This window comes from Protomyctophum parallelum (genome assembly GCF_964188405.1).
Source record: "Protomyctophum parallelum genome assembly, chromosome: 7".
Classification (NCBI taxonomy): domain Eukaryota; kingdom Metazoa; phylum Chordata; class Actinopteri; order Myctophiformes; family Myctophidae; genus Protomyctophum; species Protomyctophum parallelum.
Genome location: NC_139705.1, coordinates 40086745 through 40108256, shown reverse-complemented (window position 1 = coordinate 40108256; position 21512 = coordinate 40086745). Strand labels below are relative to the sequence as shown.

The following is a 21512-nucleotide window of genomic DNA, read 5'->3' as shown; positions in this document are numbered from 1 at the left end:
ACAAGATCCCAAACAGCTCGGAAATAAAATAACATATAACATCACCAGCAAAACTCCCGATCATCTAACCATCTCGAAATGTCAAAGTTTCAAGCCCAGAACAAGATCCTATTGTCTCTCTCACCGCAGCGCCAGTGGACGCGGTGCCTCCAGCAGACGGACTCACAGAGGGAACTGAGCTAACCGCGACTCGCCAGCCAAAGCACTACCTCCTCCCTACCCCGCCATAGGATATCTGCTAATCTCTCTGTCGGGCCAATCGGATGCGAGCAGTGGGCTAGGTGGAGGGAGTCCAGAGAGATATTAAGGGATTTGAGATGATGCTCTGTTTTATCTCTGCTCCAGGTGACAACAACGTCAGGTCATTGGAAACGGCTACCTACTTAGCGAATCATGACGCCCGCTCTGGTGACCTTTACTGCTCCCCCCCCCAGCGCCGCTGTGCACGCCAGAGGACGTGAAAGTTCACCCGGGTCAGCGGTGTTTATTCCGTGTTAAAACATTAACACAGCCGCTATTGTTTAGAGACTCAACTGTGTCTTGTACGACCTTTCAATACCAGTCAGGGGTTCACTGGTTTTCTGTCATCTTGTTTTTTTATGTGTAACATTTTGCATTTTGTTTATGGTCATAATATAGAGTCAGACTCTGCTTGTTGTTAAATATGGCCCTTGTCAGAGCCAGGTAACGTATTAACCCCCCCACCCCCCCCCGCCCCGCCCCGCCAGCCTTGAAACAGATCCCACTCCAGAAGTCCTCGCAGACCCCTCGGGGTGCTACACCTGTCCCCCTCGTTGCTGGAACCGTCGACCGCGTTATTATATCTGTCCATTGTCACACACACACACACCGCGCAGAAAGGAGAGAACAAGGGATACGCTTACCGGGGTTTTAGCAACTTTGATTCAGAACTGCTCTTGTCCACACAGTCAAACAGAATAGACAGAATCATTTTTAAGAGCCTATATAATGTGACAGGGGAATTCCTGTCTGCTAGCGCTACAGGCAAGGGGGTGTGTGTGTGTGTGGTGGGAGGGGGGTGGAGGGTCTCAGCTCATGTGACTGTGATATACTGCAGCGAGCAATAATACAAACACAATTGACAAAGTGAAATTAGATTATTTGGACCGCATAAATGTGATTTACGAGCCATGAAAAGTGCATGTTCGCCAGGGTCGGACGGCACGGCCTGTGCTCCTTTCACTTAATTACAGCTGACGAACGAGCAGATGGATAGACGCGGATGGAGGGAAAATAGGAACACACACACACACACACACACACACACAGTACGCAGACAGAGGTATACAGACAGTACAGTACAATATCTGCACACAGTACAATCCTGTTGATTTAACAATTTCTATCTCAGAGTGTACAAATGTTTAGAGTTAAAGGGTGTGTAAGTAAATTATATTCGTTTGTTAGAATAAGTGTTAAATAGCTCTACACTGTAGAGCTATTACTATATACTGTAGAGTCTACAGTATATTCCGCTAAAAACAATTGCCTTAGAGTATTTTGTTCAGTAACAGGGGTTTCCCCACCTCTCCCGCACTTTAGTAAACAATATACAATATCCTTTTCAGGTCGGAATACCAGGCAATTTATTCAGGAAAGAGAATGCATACACAATACAGTATAAACAAATGATATTTGGAAGTATTCAATCAAACAAATGAGCAGAGAAAATTAGAACTGGAAGGCAATAAAAATTGAAGCTGATATATAGTCTTTGTAGGGGTCTTTTTCCTGACCTGAAATTTAATTTTAAATTTTTCAGTTCACTAAAGACTCAAGAGTGGTAGAGAGTATAACGCTTTCACTTTTGAACAAACATTTATCACTCACACCCCCCTTAACCTCATAAACTCTAAAGGTGCGTTCAGGATGGTTAGAGTGGCGCGATTACATACAAAGTCAATGCAAAGACGAGGCGCGAACGGACACGGCGCGACCTGGCGCGGTACAAACGGGACGAACCGAGGCGAATATATACATTCAGGTCTGAACGCAGCTTAACCTTGCATTTTGGGCATGTCACAATAGGCAAACATTTGCAGCAAATCAGCTACAAGCTCTAATGCGTCGAGTGGCCATTGTGAGCTTGTAGATTTGTTACCGCTGTAGCAAAATTGCTTGTGCAGGGTGGGATCTCTGTCGGTTCTTTGCTCTACATTGAGACAACTTGTTGTGATTTGACACTTTAATAAAATTGAATTGAATTGGATGTGCTATTTTTGACGAAGAGATTTGGTATAAAACGAGGGCTCTATACTTGGAGCCCTGGGGGACACCAGTCTGTCAATGTGGTTAAATGAACTGACTGTGCAGTGTGCATGTGTATACTGTATACTGTATGTGCACGTGAGAGCTGCAGGACAAACAAAATTAGGTCAGCAGCAATAGTGTTATTACCCATCAAGTGGATGTACAGTATGCTTTGTGCCGAGTCATCATGTGCGAAGCAGTAATACGATGCATCAGAGTGGTGAAATGTGTATAAAAACGTTGTTATTCTGCTGAGAGTAATTTTTCATGTAAAGCTCCTTTCTCGTTTCCACCGGCACACTCTTCTTCTCTCTCAAGCTAACGGCGTGCACACACACACACACACACACACACACACACACACACACACACACACACACACACACACACACACACACTACCTACCCACTGCCTGTGTGAAGTGTGTGCTGCGATACTAAAATTGTGCCCATAAATTAATGAATATTTTGGTTAATGAGCCTGAAGCTCTGGAGCCAGACAGAATGCAGAGACACAGAAACAGGTTGTGTGTGAGAGAGAGAGAGAGAGAGAGAGAGAGAGAGAGAGAGAGAGAGAGAGAGAGAGGCGAGCGCACACACACACACACACACACACACACACACACACACACACACACACACACACACACACACACTCACTCACTCACTCACACACTCACACACTCACACTCACACTCACACTCACACTCACACTCACACTCTACAACTTCCTGGTGTGCAGGCATCCAATAATGCCAGAGGAACTGGAACACAAATAGAATTAACTGGCGAATAATAATCACATTCTCCAATGGAGGTAGAGGGCGCGGCGATATGGGTAAAATGTAATATCATGACATACTGGACACAATACTTAATGATGCTATTGTGATGATACTTTAGTGCCGCCGCAAAATATTGACAAAATAAGGTTTCTGATCAATAATCCTCTATAATGTATATAATAAGTGGGTAAAGGCAAAAGACTGCTAGAATACTCAGGTACGTTCAGAAGATTGCATTGCATTGCAGTGCTGTAGTGCCTTTAAACCAATTTTGACCTGAGATCAGATTTAAAAAAATGTCTGTTTGAAAATGACAGTTTTCTGAAAAAGCTATGTTTCTATGTCAGTCGTTCTTCGATTTTTCAAAAATAGCAGACCTACAAGCTCATAGCGCGCCACTCGGTGGCGCGCTATGAGCTTGTAGATCTGCTATTTTTCAATAGCTAAAGCATAACATAATGCTAACACCAAAAGGGTCTCCGGCCCAAAATGGATTAAAACCAGGAAATGACAACACTGACTGTATGCTATAGCATCATATTATTATATCCAAAATCCCAGCTGATATCTAGTCTCATATCACACTATCAATATACTATCAATACATTATATTACCCAGCCCTAATAGAGGTACAGTAGTCTCCCATGTCCAGACAATCTCACACAGCTGGTGAGTGGTGAAGTCCTGACATCTAAATTCAATGCATGGGCTAAAACCAGGTCTAATCAGAGATCATCAGTGATAGGATTGGTTTTCAAGGCCGTAGTTTTTTGTTTTAGCGGCCGTTCAAGATCCATTCCTGACAATTCCCCTGACATGATAGAACCTCCTCCTTCTTCCAAAAATGACCTTACTAAAATGTAATGTAATGCAGTCCAGTGACCTGCCAGAACTCAGTGACCTGCCAGAACAGAATCTGTGACTTGAAAGCTGTGACTTGTTTATACTTGATTAAAGCTGCACTGTATAACTTTCCTCTTCTACCCCGGACTTTTACCATTGAGCCAATAGAGCCTGCCTGCTTGCTCCGGGGATTAATTGAATCTTGACCATCAGGTCAGAATTCACGTCAGATCCTGTGTCTAGATCAGGGGTTCTCAACGTTTTTGGCCGGGGACCCCCAGAGATGCTTTGGCAGTGTCTCGGGACCCCCGCCCCACCCCTCCCGACCCCCAATATAAATGTACTGCTACAATAACCTTAATAATAGAGACAATGCACCATAAATAAATACTGAAACCAGATAATCATTAGGGAAGGTGTATATTTATGTGTACTATATGTAAACTCTTCATTTCCATTTTCCAGACATTCAGTTGCAATAAATAATAATAAATACATCTTTTTTGAAAATAATTTGGGGACGCCCCAAAATAATTTGGCGACCCCCAGAGGGTTCGCAACCCACGGGTTGAGAACCCCTGGTATAGATGAGACATGACCTTTGACACGATCTAAATGTCTCAAGCAAGGAGAGAACATTTGAGTTTATTCATAAAAAGTTAACATAGTGTTGCTTTAAGCATGGAATGTAAGCACTGCTTAATAATTTGTCATTATTTTTTTTGTAAATTGTAGGGACATGAGATACTAGCACTCAAGCTTTTCAAGAGACATGAACCTGAGAAGAGTGGTCAAAGAACAAGACATCAAACCTGTCAGGCTGCCACCTATGGAAATAACATAACTAATATCTATCTAAAAAACATACCATTTTACTAACAACTAATAACATAAGTGAAACTTAAAGTATTGTAAATTGGGCACCTGCACAATTCAAAACAACGTGGATATGCATTATAGAACACCTTTGCTTATCTGATTTTAAATAGCACAATTCAGTGGAATGGCACTATCTGGGAAATGTGCAAGTGAAATATTATACTGTATGTTGTTCGCTCCAGGACCCAAACAGTAAGTTAAGTGTCAAACAATTTCAAGCACCATTGGTGACTCCAGGGCTACATGTAAACACAACTAGCATCTCTCTAAATAGTGCCGCTGTAAAGGTACACTAAAGACGCAGAAAGTAGGGGGCTACATTCAGGTCTTAACAATAGACAAGCAAATAGTTGTATGTCACGGATCTAGTTCTATAGTTCAGGATAGGATAGGAGTGAAATCAAATCACGGAGTGGAAAACAGCCCCCGACCATAAACCTGAGCCCCACACAGGAAAGACACGAACCAAAGAACAGGGTTTGTTACGAAAGACAGGAAAGTGCCAAAAGCTATGCTGGCTATAATGAGGCAGAAGTGTGTTCTGGTTACTGTTTCCATTGCTGTGCAGTGTCAACGTATGGCTATGTTCACAAACTGCTAGCCCAAATCTCATTTATGTCAGTGGTTCCCAAAGTGGGGTCCGGGGACCCCCAGGGGTACTTGAGGGAGTTCCAGGGGGGACCCAGCTAAATGATAGTTAGGAACCAAATGGAGCCTTATGGGTCTGTAACTCAGAGAGTGTACAAATGGAACTAAATGGACCCTAACGGGTCCATTTAGTTCTGGTCGATTTAACTGGTTGAGAATCACTGCTAGATCCGTAAATATCTTCTCTTATGGGGGTCCCTGGCATATCTTTTCAAATGGGGGTCCGCGGGCTAATGAGTGTCAATTTGGGGGTCCTTGACATGAAAAGGTTTGGGAACCACTGATTTATGACATATCTAGTTTGGAAGAATCGGAATAAGTTTTTTGTTTGAAATGTCAAACAAACGGGCCTGTTGAACTGGACCGTAACACTGTACTGTACCTGCTGCTACATTCTTTCATGTTGCCTCAGGGCGGCATGTTATGAATACACCTCATGTTCTAAACATTGTGTAAACGCCTGCTGCTACACACGCTAGTTGTGTGTTTTGTACACGCACATATCATTGATTACATGGCCTGTGACTTCTTCTGACCTCTCCCGCTCTACCCTACACATCCTTTCTCTTCTCGTGAAAGCTACAAAATAAATACATAATTCACACTGATGTGACAATAAAGATGAATCTGATTCTTTATCATCAAGTCTGAACAGCAAAGAATAAGTCAATGACATTAAATCAGACTTGATTTTGAACAATATGTCTAGGTTTGAAATGTGATTCAGATCTTATTTCATAAAGACGTGCCAATGTGAACAAGGCCGACAGCATGTGCTTCTAGTCATTTCCAGAAGTAGTGAAACAATTCACTAACAATAATCAAATCTAGTGATGTGCCATTTACGACATATCAAATAAATAATTAAATAAAAAAGTTATATTTTGGACTGGGCAAACACGTTCATAAAATAATTCTACTTGAGTTCTATCTGAGCTTGTGATGAGCATTTACCATTTTGTATAGTATAATTAGTATTATTATTATACATTATTATCATTTTATGATGTAAATCAATCACATACAGTTGATATTTGACTAAAAGTAATTTAGTCATTTAGTCATTTTTGGAGAGTGCATTTATTTGTTTTTTACTTGTCTGTCCAAAACTTTTTTGAATAGTTCAAATAGCCGATCTGCTAGTTGAACTTTAGGGATAAGGGGTTTAGCACTGACGGAAATATAGCCCAAAGTCGCCTTTTATGATGATATGGATATTATAAGGACATATTGTCCAGTCCTATATAAAGCAATGGACTCTCTGGGTGAGGGGTGTTCCATGCTGATAATAATGAATGAATTGCATTTTTATAGCGCTTTTCCAAGTGCTCAAAGCGCTTTACAATGGTTCATTCATTCATACATTGGGAGGTGAAGCGGCGAACAGTCGACGCCAGCGTCCTCACTTCCCACATTCACACACCAATGGTGGCGAGCTCACACCGACCAACTCATTGGATGCAATGTAGGGTTCAGTGTCTTGCCCAAGGACACTTCGACATTTGGACAGGAGGAGCCGGGATTCGAACCGCCGACCCAGGGATCATTGGACGGCCTGCTCTACCTCCTGAGCCACAGCCGCCATAATACATAATACTCACGCTCAGTCTCTCGTGCTCTCCTCCGCGCTCGTTCCCTCTCACGCTCCCTGCGGTGGCTCAGGAGGGACTCTGTTCCCGTCTCCGTGTCCAGGCCATCTCGACTGCTCACCGCGTTGGCACTGAAATGGAAGCATTTGTACAATTTCTGAAAGATTCAAACCAAAATAAATATGTGCCTTTGTCTCTCTGTCGCACGCGTGCACGCACGCACACATGCAAGCACCGACGCACGGGTACATACGAGTAAAACTTATTTTTGTTTGGCTTCCTTACAGACAATGCAGCAGCAACATTCAAACAACAAAACACAGCAAACCAAAACAAAACAAATTAACCTCTTTTCAATGCTCTTGAATCAGCAGCATTCTACCTCTGCCTCACTGCTATATTTTGTTTGGTTCGCTGCACACAGCCTCGGAGGAGAACCCAAATCATATTATAACACACACGCTGCTTCAAATTCAGCCCCCCTGGCCAGGGGAGCGACCTCATTGTTGCGTGATATGTGATGTGTTTCTCACTAAGTGTCATTAATGACCAGATACCCTGAGAGGAAGCCATTCTGTACAATGCAAGCATTAATGAGCCCTATTGAAAGCCCAGATGGCGCCCGTAGCATGATGGAGAGACGGAGAGAGAGAGTGAAAGACAGACAGACAGACAGAGAGAAAGAGATGGAGACAGACAGACAACAGAAAGAACAACAACATTAAAAGACATAGAAGTGCTACATCATTCTTCCTGTGCTAGGCTTAGCCTCATTCAGTTTAAAGTTCTCCACAGAACTCATTACAGTAAAGCAAGGTTATCTAAAATATATCCGGGCATGACGGATAGTTGCGATAGATGCTCACAATCACCAGGGAATCTGTCCCACATGTTCTGGTCTTGCCCCAAATTGATCCCATTCTGGAAATCTTTCTTTGACATAATTTCTGAAGTGCTGGAGACAACCATTTTGCCTTGCCCCCAAATTGCAATTTTTGGAATCCCGGAGGAGGATGTAGTTTTACCCAGAAAGCAACTTAATGTTATTGCCTTCGCCTCATTAATCGCCCGCAGGAGGATACTTTTACAGTGGAAGGCTAAGTCCCCTCCCTCGGCTAAATCATGGTTGATTGATGTTATGTCCTTTCTGCAACTTGAAAAGATCAAATTCACAATTCGAGGGTCCTCTGACAAATTTTACAACCATTGGCAACCTTTAATATCGTATGTAAGCAGTTTAGAATCACTTTCACCTGACTGAAGACACGTGGTGTGGGTGTGCGGATCTCTACTTGGTGCAGTGTATATATATAGCATAATATATCGGAAATCATTACACATGAGAGTCGAGAAATGAGCCAATTAAGCGTTTATATATGAGTGTATATATATAGGTTTTTCTTATTTTATTTTATTTTTCTTCTTCTGTTGTTTTTTCTTTTTATTTAATATTACTTTGTTTTATTTGATTTACCTATTTGTGTTATTGCTAATGTTATTTTTACCCCCCATTGAAATTGTTCATCAATCATAACCATTTCTTTATATCTTAGTGTCTTGTCTACCTATTGGTTTTATACCTGTGTATATACTGTTTGTTATGTGTGTTGTTTTGTACTCAACCTATTGGTTTTATACCTGTGTTTATATGTTGTTTGTATGTCTGGCCTCGTGGGGAGGGATGGTGGGTGGGGATGACTGGGAGGGGAGTTGTGGGAGAAAATGTAAAAAAACCCAAAGAGTCATATTCTCTGTCTGTAAAATTTGCATATCTTACTCTTTGAATAAAATTTACTTAAAAAAAAAAAGAAGTGCTACATCAGGTGTGGGTTGAGCAATGAGCAGGGCTGATGGGCTAGGCTAGGGTCAAGGGCAGTGGTGGTGGTCGTGGTGGTGGTGGGGGGTGGGGGGCTGTTCTGCAGGGGCCCTGGGCAGATTGTTATTCTATCAGATTGCCTGTTGCCCCAGGCAGGTGCTGGGGTTAAGGGACGGACATGGCCACCAGGCACCATGGTGCTGGGGTTAAGGGACGGACATGGCCACCAGGCAACAACATGCATACAACATTTGTCTTGTGTCTTGTCCGTGTTTAATGGCCGCCCCAATGCATTTCCAATGGAAGTCACATGGTTTGACAAAACATTTTTGTTTCATGCGGGGGAGGGGGGCACAACACAGCCATCAAACAAAAATGTTTTGTCAAACCATGTGACTTCCATTGGAAATGCATTTGGGCGGCCATTAAACACGGACAAGACACAAATGTTGTATGCATGTTACAGTGTGAGTGAGGCCTTAGGCGTGGAGGAGAATCACACATACCTTATACACATGCACAAACAATCACACACCTAAACACCCCCAAGCACACACTTTGTTTTACATTCATATTATCATATGATTTGATTTGTTATATATCCGCTTATCCTACCTTAAATTGACCATACCGGCAGTATGGCATGTTTGTTGAGCCTATTGATTACGGTTCATACACATGGAAATTACTGCCGTCTATTTAACAAAGAACATTGCGGATTGTCACATTTTAAAAGGAAGCCATTGCAGACTTTAACCTTGCTTGAAGGTCAAATCCAACATACAAAATGTCACTACGTTGTTGTTTAACTTGTTTTAGTCAAAGTTAGATATTTTTTTGCGGCTTACGCCTTTTTATTAATTTTTGAAGGGACAGACAGTAGGCTGACAGGAAACGGGAGAGAGATGGGGGGATGACATGCAGTAAAGGCCGTGTCGGGTCCGGGAGTCGAACCCGCGGCACACTGCGACTGGATTACCAGTCCGGTGCCCAGACCGTTACGCTACGGCCTGGGCCACCTTTGTGTTTTAATGCATTAAAAAGCCTTTATTAGTGTGAAAACTGTGTCCCCAGATTAAATATTGATTTATAGGGGCGGGGGGTGGCTGTTAGTTCACTGCCAATGACCACATGCTCCTTGAGGGTCTCAAGGACCCCAGTTTGAATCTAACTCCTGTCTCACATGTGTTCCCCCTCTCTGCACTCCTATACTGTAGGTTCCTATCTTTATATAAAGCATTACCAAAAATCTAAGTCTTAATGACTTTTGAATTTAAAACAAACCATTAAAAGAAAAACTGTCCGTTTTTGCATACTGTACAGTACGGATAAAGCCATAATAGACGATGACATTTATTGACTACACAGTGACCTAAGCCTAACCCTTACCCCCGACTCTAACCCTATGACACTGCAGTGAACACAAACCATCTTGTTCCTAATGAGTAGACATGCATCTCCAATCAACTGGCCTACTGTATGTAAACACACATACACACACACACACACACACACACACACACACACGCACACACACACACACACACACACACACACACACACACACGCACACACACGCGCGCACGCACAGACTCGTTTGCACATACGAACCTCATTCTGTACTCATACCATACATACTCAAACCAAAGTAAACACAGAGCGCAGAGACAGGATGAGACATGCAGCTTACATGTCTCCTACACGTGTCAACAACTCCACTGTAAAATAACTGATCTACAAGCTGACAAACGCAACATATAAATGAGTTAGAAACATTTTCATCCTGGTGTCCCAGTTTTGCGCATCGCATTGCAGGTGAACGTCGTTGGGATCCACCGATTTAATTGGGCGAAGATCAGTTACCGCCGAATGCGCCGGGCCGATACTCTATTACTCGCCTTGTGGACTGCCATGGGTGTATTTTATAAGATGACCTACTCAGATGCCAGTTACCGAAGTTTATATGTTGTTTCATAAACCTATATGATTGAATATGTGCCCACTAAACCAATTAAGGTCTGAGGCTGATTCTGCCAATGCCTTCTAAATACTAGTTCTCACACTTTCAAGATTTTTCAATTTAAATAAAAAAATAGCAGGTATACAAGCTCGCAGTGCAGAACAAAGTGACACGCTTGCATGTCTGCTATTTTTGAATAGACAACACTAAAATCTAAACAGGATCATGTGACACAGATGCTTTGCCGGCTTGAATGGGTTGACTGATGAAGGGCTATATAAAATATGTATCTGTTATCTGTATCGGCCAAAATTCAGCCCAAAATGTCCCCATCAGTGCATCGCTACAACATTTATAAATTGTGAAACTAGCCGAAGTACCACAACGTGACGCATTGCGACACGTTGTGAGCTTGTAAATCGCCCATTTCCGCTATTCATCACACGACGAAGTAAGCAGGGCTTAAGAGATAAAAGCAGATGCAGACAACATGTTTGGATGATCGATACAAATGCGAAACACCCGAGGGGGACGTGCTGTAGCGTCTGTCGTGTTCTCTCAGCGGGAGCGGGGAGGCGCTCAGCGGCACATGTTGACACGTCCCTGCGTCGGGAGTCCTTAATAATGCGCGCACCTGGGCTTTTTTCTGCTCTCCGCCGGCTGCCGCCGCTCCTGCTCTCCGGCAGCAGGTCAGTGCATGCATGCAAATTCTGCATGCTATAAAAAGCACCATGTGTGGTGGTGTACGTGTACGCCCATGAAAGAGGGCACGTGGGTTTTGGGATTTTGGTATTTTGTAATTTTTTTGTCACTTGTGTGTGGCTGGTGGAAAGCTGGTGTGTGTGTGTGTGTGAGTCCGTCAGTCAGTCAGTCAGTCAGTCAGTATGATGTGTCAGTCAGTCAGTCAGTCAGTCTGATGTGTGTGTCAGTCAGTATAGCTGCAGTCGTGCCAGACAGGGGGTCTACTGATCCTGGGGGAGATTAGCCAGGGCAGTTTGGCTGCAGCTGTGAACAAATGACACTCGCTACGTGCACACACACACACACACACACACACACACACACACACACACACACACACACACACACACACACACACACACACACACACACACACACACACACACACACACACACACACACACACACACACACACACACACACACACACACACACACACACACACACACACACACACAGCTGCCAGTCTCCCGCCCACCCCCCTCCCTCCTGGGAAATGGAGATGGGTGCTTTTAATGTCCGCTAATCCGGATTACCGAGCAGCAGCAACAGCACATCAATTCTGTCCGTTTCTCAGCCCGAAACACCTTCTTGTGCATTGCTCATCAAATGCCGCCATTCACACCGACGGACGCGTCATATAGGTGAATAAAGCATGATGGGGGTGGGTGGGGGATGAAGTGGTAATTATATTCCAGGCTATTTTACAAGGGAGAGGTGGTGGAACATGGAGGGGGTGGGGGGGTCGTTTCTGCCAAGAAGACACAAGGCGTAGGGGCTGCTTTGCAAAACGGGGGAATTCACCGTGCTGTCTCCGTAGAGAAAAGCCTGCCTGTCTGGCTGGCTGGAAGAGAGACAGAGAAAGGGAGAGTGAGAACGAGGGAAGGAGGAGGGAGGGGGTAGAGTGGGGCAGTGACGTGAGGCAGAGGGGGGAGGGCGCCATAATAGAAACGCTATCATTTCCACCACAAGGTGGCGGCAGGCCCAGCAGTGAGTGAGAGAGAGAGAGAGAGAGAGAGAGAGAGAGAGAGAGCTGGTGGGACTGGGGGAACAATAAAACCATCAGGGCAGCTGACAGTCAAAGCAGCAGGGAGCAGCCCCGCAGAGGGCAAAACATGAGCCCAGACGTCAAACAGTGGATAAAGAGATACCCTGAGACATGACAGATTGCATGTTCTCAATATAGAGTCCCAGCTGTATTTGCTGTGCTACTGCCGCTGCTGCAACGGCAACTACCCCCCCCCCCCCCACACACACACACACACACACACACACACACACACACACTACCCCACCACCCCCCCAGGCCCTTCTATATTTAGCTTCGGGGGCCTTTCTCCTTTACCGAGAGCAGAGGGAATCTCCAATAATGTGTTAGACCGTCGTTACAGTCTGGGGTTCTTAATGAAGAAATGTCTCCATCAGGTCAGTGTTCCATGACCCAAACGCCAGGTCAAGTGTATTTAATCACAGACAAATATGCAGTGTATGGCAATTTGCCATGCACTGCATTTTGTTTCTAAATCAGGTAAAAGGTCAGTAGACCGAAAGCTTGCAAAATAAATACATTGATTATGCACAGATCTAAGTGTGCGGGGAGCTTCCATTTATTGAATGTATATTCCAGAAATATTTGGTTGCAAATGTATTCTCCCATTTAAGTAATGCATATTCTATATTCAGAATATTCTCCCTTTAGCTACAATATTTGCGTTATATAACCTACCTCAGTAACTCAGTGAAGATGCAATTTCAAATTCTACATAGGATCTATTACTATTATAAATATCATCTCTACTGGAAACCTCATATTTCCAAAACTGTTCATTTTCAAGATTCAAATTCAAAACTAGCAAAATTTGCAGATCTACAAAATCAAAACGAGTCACTTGGTGCTTCGTTGCAGTCTGCTACTTTCGATACTTTTGTGTGAAGCTGTAGTATGATCAATTAGGGCGTCAATTTTTATTAATTTTTTAAACCAGTTAAAAAAAAATTAGGTTTCTGGCCTGGGCCATGGCTCAGCAGTCCAGGCACCTTGGCTGGTGATCCAGTCTGGCAGTATGCCGCGCGTTCGACTCCCGATCCCGACAGCCTTTACTGCATGTCACCCCCCATCTCTCTCCCCATTTCCTGTCAGCCTACTGTCTGTCCCTCCATAAAATATATAAAGTAAAAGGCGAAAGCCACAAAAAAAACCATTACAAAATGGAGGTTTCTACCCGACAGCTGCTAGTCTACTGTAAAGTGACGACCTACACAAGTCATTCAAGGGCATGGTACCCCACTGCGCCTTCAGGACATCATCCAACCTTCCCCGCTCAGGTAACACAGGAAGGCTGCTTGAGCCACAATGTAGATATAAATGGTGCATTTGGTGCGTATATATATTGCATAGATTGTGCATTATTACATTTACACAATCATACACCGATGGTGGAGGAAAACAAACTTGTTCAATCGGGAGCAAAAAGGGGTTCAGTCAGTGTCTTGCTCAAGGACACTTCGACACTAACTCTGGGATCGAACTGGGAACCCTCGGGTTCCCAGTTTTTACCAGTGGCTTGAAAAGCACTGGTCTATGAATACCCATGAACACTTTGACATGCTAGTCATACTGACACCCACTGACCGAGTTCTGGCTGCCTTTCCACGCAACCCATATAGAGTCGGACGCCAGACACTTTGAATGCTTAGAACACTTAGTCAAAACGACCATAAGAGTTTAAAAATGAAATTGCCTATTCTGTACACGGTACACCAATGTCTGTGTATATTGTAGATGCTGTCACATCTACTGTATAAGGTCTACACTTTACACTGTATTACTTATTACATCTCAGTAGTACTCTTTTGTTATAACCTTATTTACGTAATTGTATTACTTTTACTATAATATATTATAGTAAAAAAAGATATAGTATTGCTGTCGGGCAGAATTAAACCTTGCATCTCCAGATGGAAATAAATGCAATAATTGTGCTACTTCGTCATATGACAGTGTCACACAAAAGTAGCAACAATAGCCGTTCTACAAGCTCACATTGCGACGGGTTGTAGATCATGCTATTTTTCAAAGTTTTTATCCAGAAAAGTAACAGTTTTGGACATACAGTATGAGGTTTGCACCATAGACTGTAAAAAATATGGACAAAGCGTTCCCCGGGTCTAACATGAACGTAAAATGAAGCCTAAAATTCCTTGCAATGGAAGTCGCCATCTTTCTAGATCCGTTTGGGCCCAGCTGGCCCATTGGCTGGCCCAGACAACGAGGCGGGACTTCCCCCCTTCTTCTTCGTTGGTTTTTATTTTTACTTGAGTGGGTGGGGGATCCCGTTCATAGACTGTAACGGTAGCCACGCCCCTCAGAACATGCGCGACTTTATGGTAATGTTTTTTATAAATGGGACCATAATTTTCCAAAAAGAATATTATGACATTAGAAATGAGACTTTAAACTAGTGACTGGAAGCAGAAAGTATTCATGACTATGTTTATTAAGGTAATACAGTCTAGGTGAAGTTGGGCCCAAATACATGGACTTCTATGGGGCTATGGGTTTTTTTGGGTCCAATGACAGCGCCACAACAGGCCATTATATGAACTTTCAGGAAATCCCGATTTCCTTGTGGCTTCACAAAATATCTGTCTGACTGCCCCCCTGGTTTGCACCCGACAATGATGACATATGGTATATATTATATACCATATATTTCTCAGAGCATACTCTTAAGAGCACGTGCAAAATAAAACCTCTTCAACGTCGACTCGTCCTTACGCTGTCGCATCCTCGTTTTTCTAGGATCTACAAGCTCACAGCGTGTCGCGGAGCGACGAGCTGTGAGCTTGTACATCGGCTATGTTTGGCCCGAGGGACAAGTAAAGCAGTTCAGCTTTGGCGCAGCACAGCACCGCACACACACATGGCTGGCTGGGTCACGTATATCTCTTTATTAACGGCAGGCTGGGGTATGGATGGATGGCTGCTCCTCAGGCCTCTGCACAATGGACCGCATTGAGCAGCCACTATTTCCCTGAAGATGTTTATGCATTGGCGGCTATTTGTAGAATCTGTAACACTGGGGTGTGGGTGGGGGGGGTGCATTGATGCTTACATAGATATACGCACACACACATCATGCGTGCAAGGAACAAACAAGATTACTATAATATTATTCATTCATCCTTCATTTCTGAAGACGACATCTTCATCTTTTGCATTCACATGCCCACATGCAAGTCTACACACACACACACGCACACACATGTATACGCATGCATTATGTGAATGCATTCATGGACACTGATGCACGCACCACACATACACCCAGTGAAAGTAAGCAGTAATGTTTGCCTTCATGCACACACACACACACACACACACACACAAGATGTCATGTTCAAACAGCTCTATTCCGAGCAGACACCACCGCGTGGGACTGCCGTCTCTGATGAGCACCGCTTACATTCTGATTAGCCCATATGGCGAGCAGCTCGTTAAAAAGGTCAACACCCCCCCCCCCCCCCCCCCGCCTCCCCCGCGCACAGATTCTGTGTGTTCCTCGCAAATCTGCGGCGCGTGCAGCACGCGAGGGTAATTGTGCATGTAATGAGTGGTGCGACAGCCAATCACACGGCGTGTTGATGAGGCAGCATACGTACTGGAAGGAGGGGGGCCGCGAGTCCCCGATGCCCCCGGTTCTCTCCAGGGGGGGAGGGAGGTCAGCATGGCTCTCTGTGCACTGAGAACCACCGTCACTGTGGGCACTCTCTGCTAGGACCAGCTGAGAGAGAGAGAGAGAGAGAGAGAGAGAGAGACACCGTCACTGTGGGCACTCTCTGCTAGGACCAGCTGAGAGAGAGAGAGAGAGAGAGAGAGAGAGAGACACCGTCACTGTGGGCACTCTCTGCTAGGACCAGCTGAGAGAGAGAGAGAGAGAGAGAGAGAGAGAGACACCGTCACTGTGGGCACTCTCTGCTAGGACCAGCTGAGAGAGAGAGAGAGAGAGAGAGAGAGAGAGAGACACCGTCACTGTGGGCACTCTCTGCTAGGACCAGCTGAGAGAGAGAGAGAGAGAGAGAGAGAGAGACACCGTCACTGTGGGCACTCTCTGCTAGGACCAGCTGAGAGAGAGAGAGAGAGAGAGAGAGAGAGAGAGAGAGAGAGACACCGTCACTGTGGGCACTCTCTGCTAGGACCAGCTGAGAGAGAGAGAGAGAGAGAGAGAGAGAGAGACCGTCACTGTGGGCACTCTCTGCTAGGACCAGCTGAGAGAGAGAGAGAGAGAGAGAGAGAGAGAGAGAGAGAGAGACACCGTCACTGTGGGCACTCTCTGCTAGGACCAGCTGAGAGAGAGAGAGAGAGAGAGAGAGAGAGAGAGAGAGACCGTCACTGTGGGCACTCTCTGCTAGGACCAGCTGAGAGAGAGAGAGAGAGAGAGAGAGAGAGACCGTCACTGTGGGCACTCTCTGCTAGGACCAGCTGAGAGAGAGAGAGAGAGAGAGAGAGAGAGAGAGAGAGAGAGACCGTCACTGTGGGCACTCTCTGCTAGGACCAGCTGAGAGAGAGAGAGAGAGAGAGAGAGAGAGAGAGAGAGAGAGAGAGACACACACCGTCACTGTGGGCACTCTCTGCTAGGACCAGCTGAGAGAGAGAGAGAGAGAGAGAGAGAGAGAGAGAGAGACACCGTCACTGTGGGCACTCTCTGCTAGGACCAGCTGAGAGAGAGAGAGAGAGAGAGAGAGAGAGAGAGAGAGAGAGAGAGAGAGAGAGACCGTCACTGTGGGCACTCTCTGCTAGGACCAGCTGAGAGAGAGAGAGAGAGAGAGAGAGAGAGACCGTCACTGTGGGCACTCTCTGCTAGGACCAGCTGAGAGAGAGAGAGAGAGAGAGAGAGAGAGAGAGAGAGAGAGAGACCGTCACTGTGGGCACTCTCTGCTAGGACCAGCTGAGAGAGAGAGAGAGAGAGAGAGAGAGAGAGAGAGAGAGACACACACCGTCACTGTGGGCACTCTCTGCTAGGACCAGCTGAGAGAGAGAGAGAGAGAGAGAGAGAGAGACCGTCACTGTGGGCACTCTCTGCTAGGACCAGCTGAGAGAGAGAGAGAGAGAGAGAGAGAGAGAGAGAGAGAGAGAGAGAGAGAGAGAGAGAGAGAGAGAGAGAGAGAGAGAGAGAGAGAGAGAGAGAGAGAGAGCCAGTGGACAGAAGAGCTTAGCAAATCGGACTAAATAATGTCACTAACTGTTGCATATCACGATTATCATTGATCGTAATTCACGGTTTTCATTATTATATTGTTATATTGCTTGTTACTCATAATTGTTAGTCTGATTGTTTCTGTATATGCAATGTTATCATTTGTTTTATTACATGTATGCTTTTTGAAATTGAGAGAGAGAGAGAGATAGAGATAGAGAAAGAGAGAGAGAGAGATAGAGAAAGAGAGAGAGAGAGAGAGAGAGAGATTTATTTATTTTTATTTTATTCATAAGAATTAGTTCATTCAAATAATCAATAACAAACCCAATACAACGCCACAGAAGATTAATTTAAGCAACACATCTACTGTACAAAAGTGATTCCCATATATTTTACAAGTACACCGGCCCTTCATAGCACCATTAGTCCACCATTATGTCATAGTATTTACAGTTTATATTCAAACTGTAACATACTTGTGCTTTAACTAAATTCTTGTAAACTGCTAAACACAGTCACACTGCTGCCCACCATATTGTTGAGACGGACGGACGGTCCGTCCGTCCGTCCGTCCGTCCGTCGGTCGGACGGACGGACGGACGGACGGACGGACGGACGGACGGACGGACGGACGGACAGACGGACAGACAGACAGACAGACAGACAGACAGACAGACAGACAGACAGACAGACAGACAGACAGACAGACAGACAGACAGACAGACAGACAGACAGACAGACAAACAGACCCACTGTTCCAGGGGTTACCTCAGACAAATGAGGAGTAATTCAATTTAATTTGATTTGATTTAATTATGATTCAATACACTTATTAAGATAAAACTATGCATGGCATGTGTGCCCTGCATGGCTATCACAATATAGATTACCATTATCTACTATTCAATATCAACATTATGAATCCAATGTCATTTTAAACCAAAATCTCAAGGTCCATAGGACAGAATAATGGGGTGCATACTTAGTTTAGACTAGTCATTGGTTATACATGGGTTAAGGTTAGGTTTACTGTAGGTGTGCTGTGCTGCCCCGTGGGAGATTAGGATTAGCGTCAGGGTTTGAGAAACCAAGTGTCCCCAGAATTATTTGAAATGGGGGTTCATGGTGTAATGAAATATAAATTGTGTGTGTGGCATTGGACAAACTTGGACTGAGTTTAATTTAATTCGTTACTTGACTATTTATATTATTATAAGCATTTCCAAGTGTTTTTCATATACTCTTTGGCCTTCTAGAATCTAGATTGTGTGCTTATATGTCGTTTTGGCTTCACCGGCACATTGTTCAGTGCTTGTTGAACGCAAAGCATGAATTTACCTTAACCCCCAGCATCCATATTCTGGGGGTTTTAAACATGAATTTACCTTAACCCCCAGCATCCATATTTACCTTAACCCCCAGCATCCATATTCTGGGGGTTTTAAACATGAATTTACCTTAACCCCCAGCATCCATATTCTGGGGGGTTTTAAACACACATGAATGTTGCTGATCCAGTCTAATAAAAACTGATGATAGTGGTCAAAGAGTCATGACTTTCTAATATTCATTACAGGAGATTCCACAGAAACTAGATAATACATTGAATATTATGCATCTTTTCTTAAATGGTTTTAAAACGACGACCTCTGAAACGGGCCAACACACACACGATTCACACAGAACACTATCATTATGTGGTGACGAAGTGACGTAATTATATATTTTCCCCCCGAAGCGAGGGTGATTTTTCACCATGAATAAAAGCACCAACCTGTATTATGCTCTATGAGGGCATCGCCAAATTATTAATAGCATGATATGAAATATTGGCCGATAGATTTCCAGGTCATTTACCCGGCTCTCTCCCGGTGTGGCAGGACGTTTAAATCTTATATATATTATACTTATAGTTGTCCGGGTTCCCTCAGGGCTCCGTCTATACTAGGGCCGCTAGTATTTCTACACCGAATCTCTTCGCCTGAAACAGCCGATCTACAAGCTCACAACACGGCGCAATGGCCGCGTTGGCAAGCTTGTATAGATCGGCTATTTCGGGCAAATGTCCCCCCCTCCCCCCTCTCCCCGGAAAACAGGGACTCTGGGGTTCAAGCGGTTAAAGGACATTGCCTAGGGGGGAAAATAATGGCAGTATATGGATCATTATAATTCTACTTGGAAAGAGACTAATTTAAGCGCTGGGAGGTGGGAACTGCCCACTGGACTGTGTGTGTGAGTCACTATGGTGATACGCTGCCTCAACCTGTGCCACTCTGGGCTGCTGTAGTATTGGGTGCGTTATGCAGTACCCTTTAAAATGGAGAACATTCCATCGTTTCAACACTTCCCATCGTGCACCCATGTTGTGTGTGTGTGTGTGTGTGTGTGTGTGTGTGTGTGTGTGTGTGTGTGTGTGTGTGTGTGTGTGTGTGTGTGTGTGTGTGTAGAACTGGATGAAGAAGCCCTGGCCTGCATGCCCTCTGCTGATTCGCCTTTTATGCTTTTTGAATACAAATGTTCAGGTTAACAGTGAGCTCACAGTGAGTCACACACAGCCATGCCTGCCTGTTCTGTGTATATAATAGGGCTATTACACACACACACACACACACACACACACACACACACACACACACACAGTGCATGTAAGTGTGTTAAAGCCATATTAGTCCAGGACTTATTGTAATATTATTTGAACCAATTTGTATGGCAGAGTATGTTGATATAGTACCATTTATTATTACACGGCTCGGTTGAATGCTCGACTCCAATTGGTCAATCACTCTGTTATGTTTTGAATAATGGCCGCTGAACGCAGTAGCGGAGCGCTGTCTAATCAGAGGCGTGCTGCTTGTAGGCCAGTCAATCTAATAGTAATCGTTATTGGAAAATCGTTTTTTTATGATCCTTAGGGTCATCCATATAACATATAAAATTGTAAATGAAATAAATAGTGGATCATGGTAAATTAAGGGGTTGAATGTTGAATGTTGGGGTACCAACCTATATAAGGCAAAAAATATCTAATTTGTATTATGCTTTAACCCATTTTGAGTTTTTTACCTGAGATTCAGATGTCTTCTACATCCTGACAGTTTCCTATGTTTCTATGTCAGTGGTTCTTCGATTTTTCAAAAATAGCAGACCTACAAGCTCGTAGCGTGCCACTCGGTGGCGCGCTATGAAGATCTGCTATTTTTCAATAGCTAAAGCATAACATAATGCTAACACCAAAAGGGGTTCCCGCCCAAGTAGCATGTGACGTGTCAAACTCAGGGGTTTTCATGATTCTGAATCTATTGCAAGCATTAGTTTTGCATGAAAAACAGCCATAACAGTCATCACTAAATGTGAGGAGGTCATCACATTTGGGCACATTTGAGAAAGTGGCTATGGCCTAATTTAGCCCACAGAGTTTTTTTCGTGCAAAACTAATGATTTGAATGCGTTCAGAATCATAAAAACCTCCTAGTTTGACACATCACGTGCTACTTGCATGGAGCATAATGAAAATGTGAACGTTTTTCCTTACGGTATACTGTAGGTTGTTAATGGTACCGCAACTTTCAAGTCCTGAATTTACCATCATCCACTAATTATTTCATCATTGACATTGTTATTTGGATGACCCTAAGGATCATAAAAAACTTTGAACGATTACTATACGATTACTACGCAGAAAATATTCGGCAGAAAATGGCTAAAAATGCATTTTCGGCCTATTCGGTTTCGGCTCGATTAGGCAGAAAATATATCACCGAATGTTGTATGCAATTAAT

At 44.1% G+C, this 21512-nt stretch overlaps 1 protein-coding gene across 2 annotated transcripts in view; it reads right to left on the bottom strand.

Moving 5' to 3' along the window:
• Positions 1 to 21512, bottom strand: part of LOC310861896 (segment polarity protein dishevelled homolog DVL-1-like) — a 54798-nt gene that overhangs the window by 21090 nt on the left and 12196 nt on the right. For both annotated transcript variants that reach the window (XM_083769613.1, XM_083769614.1), the window contains exons 3-4: positions 16196 to 16317; positions 7028 to 7146 (exon numbers count right to left, since the gene is read on the bottom strand). In XM_083769613.1, the coding sequence (XP_083625739.1) occupies positions 7028 to 7146; positions 16196 to 16317 (241 nt within the window). The remainder of the gene's footprint in view (positions 1 to 7027; positions 7147 to 16195; positions 16318 to 21512) is intronic.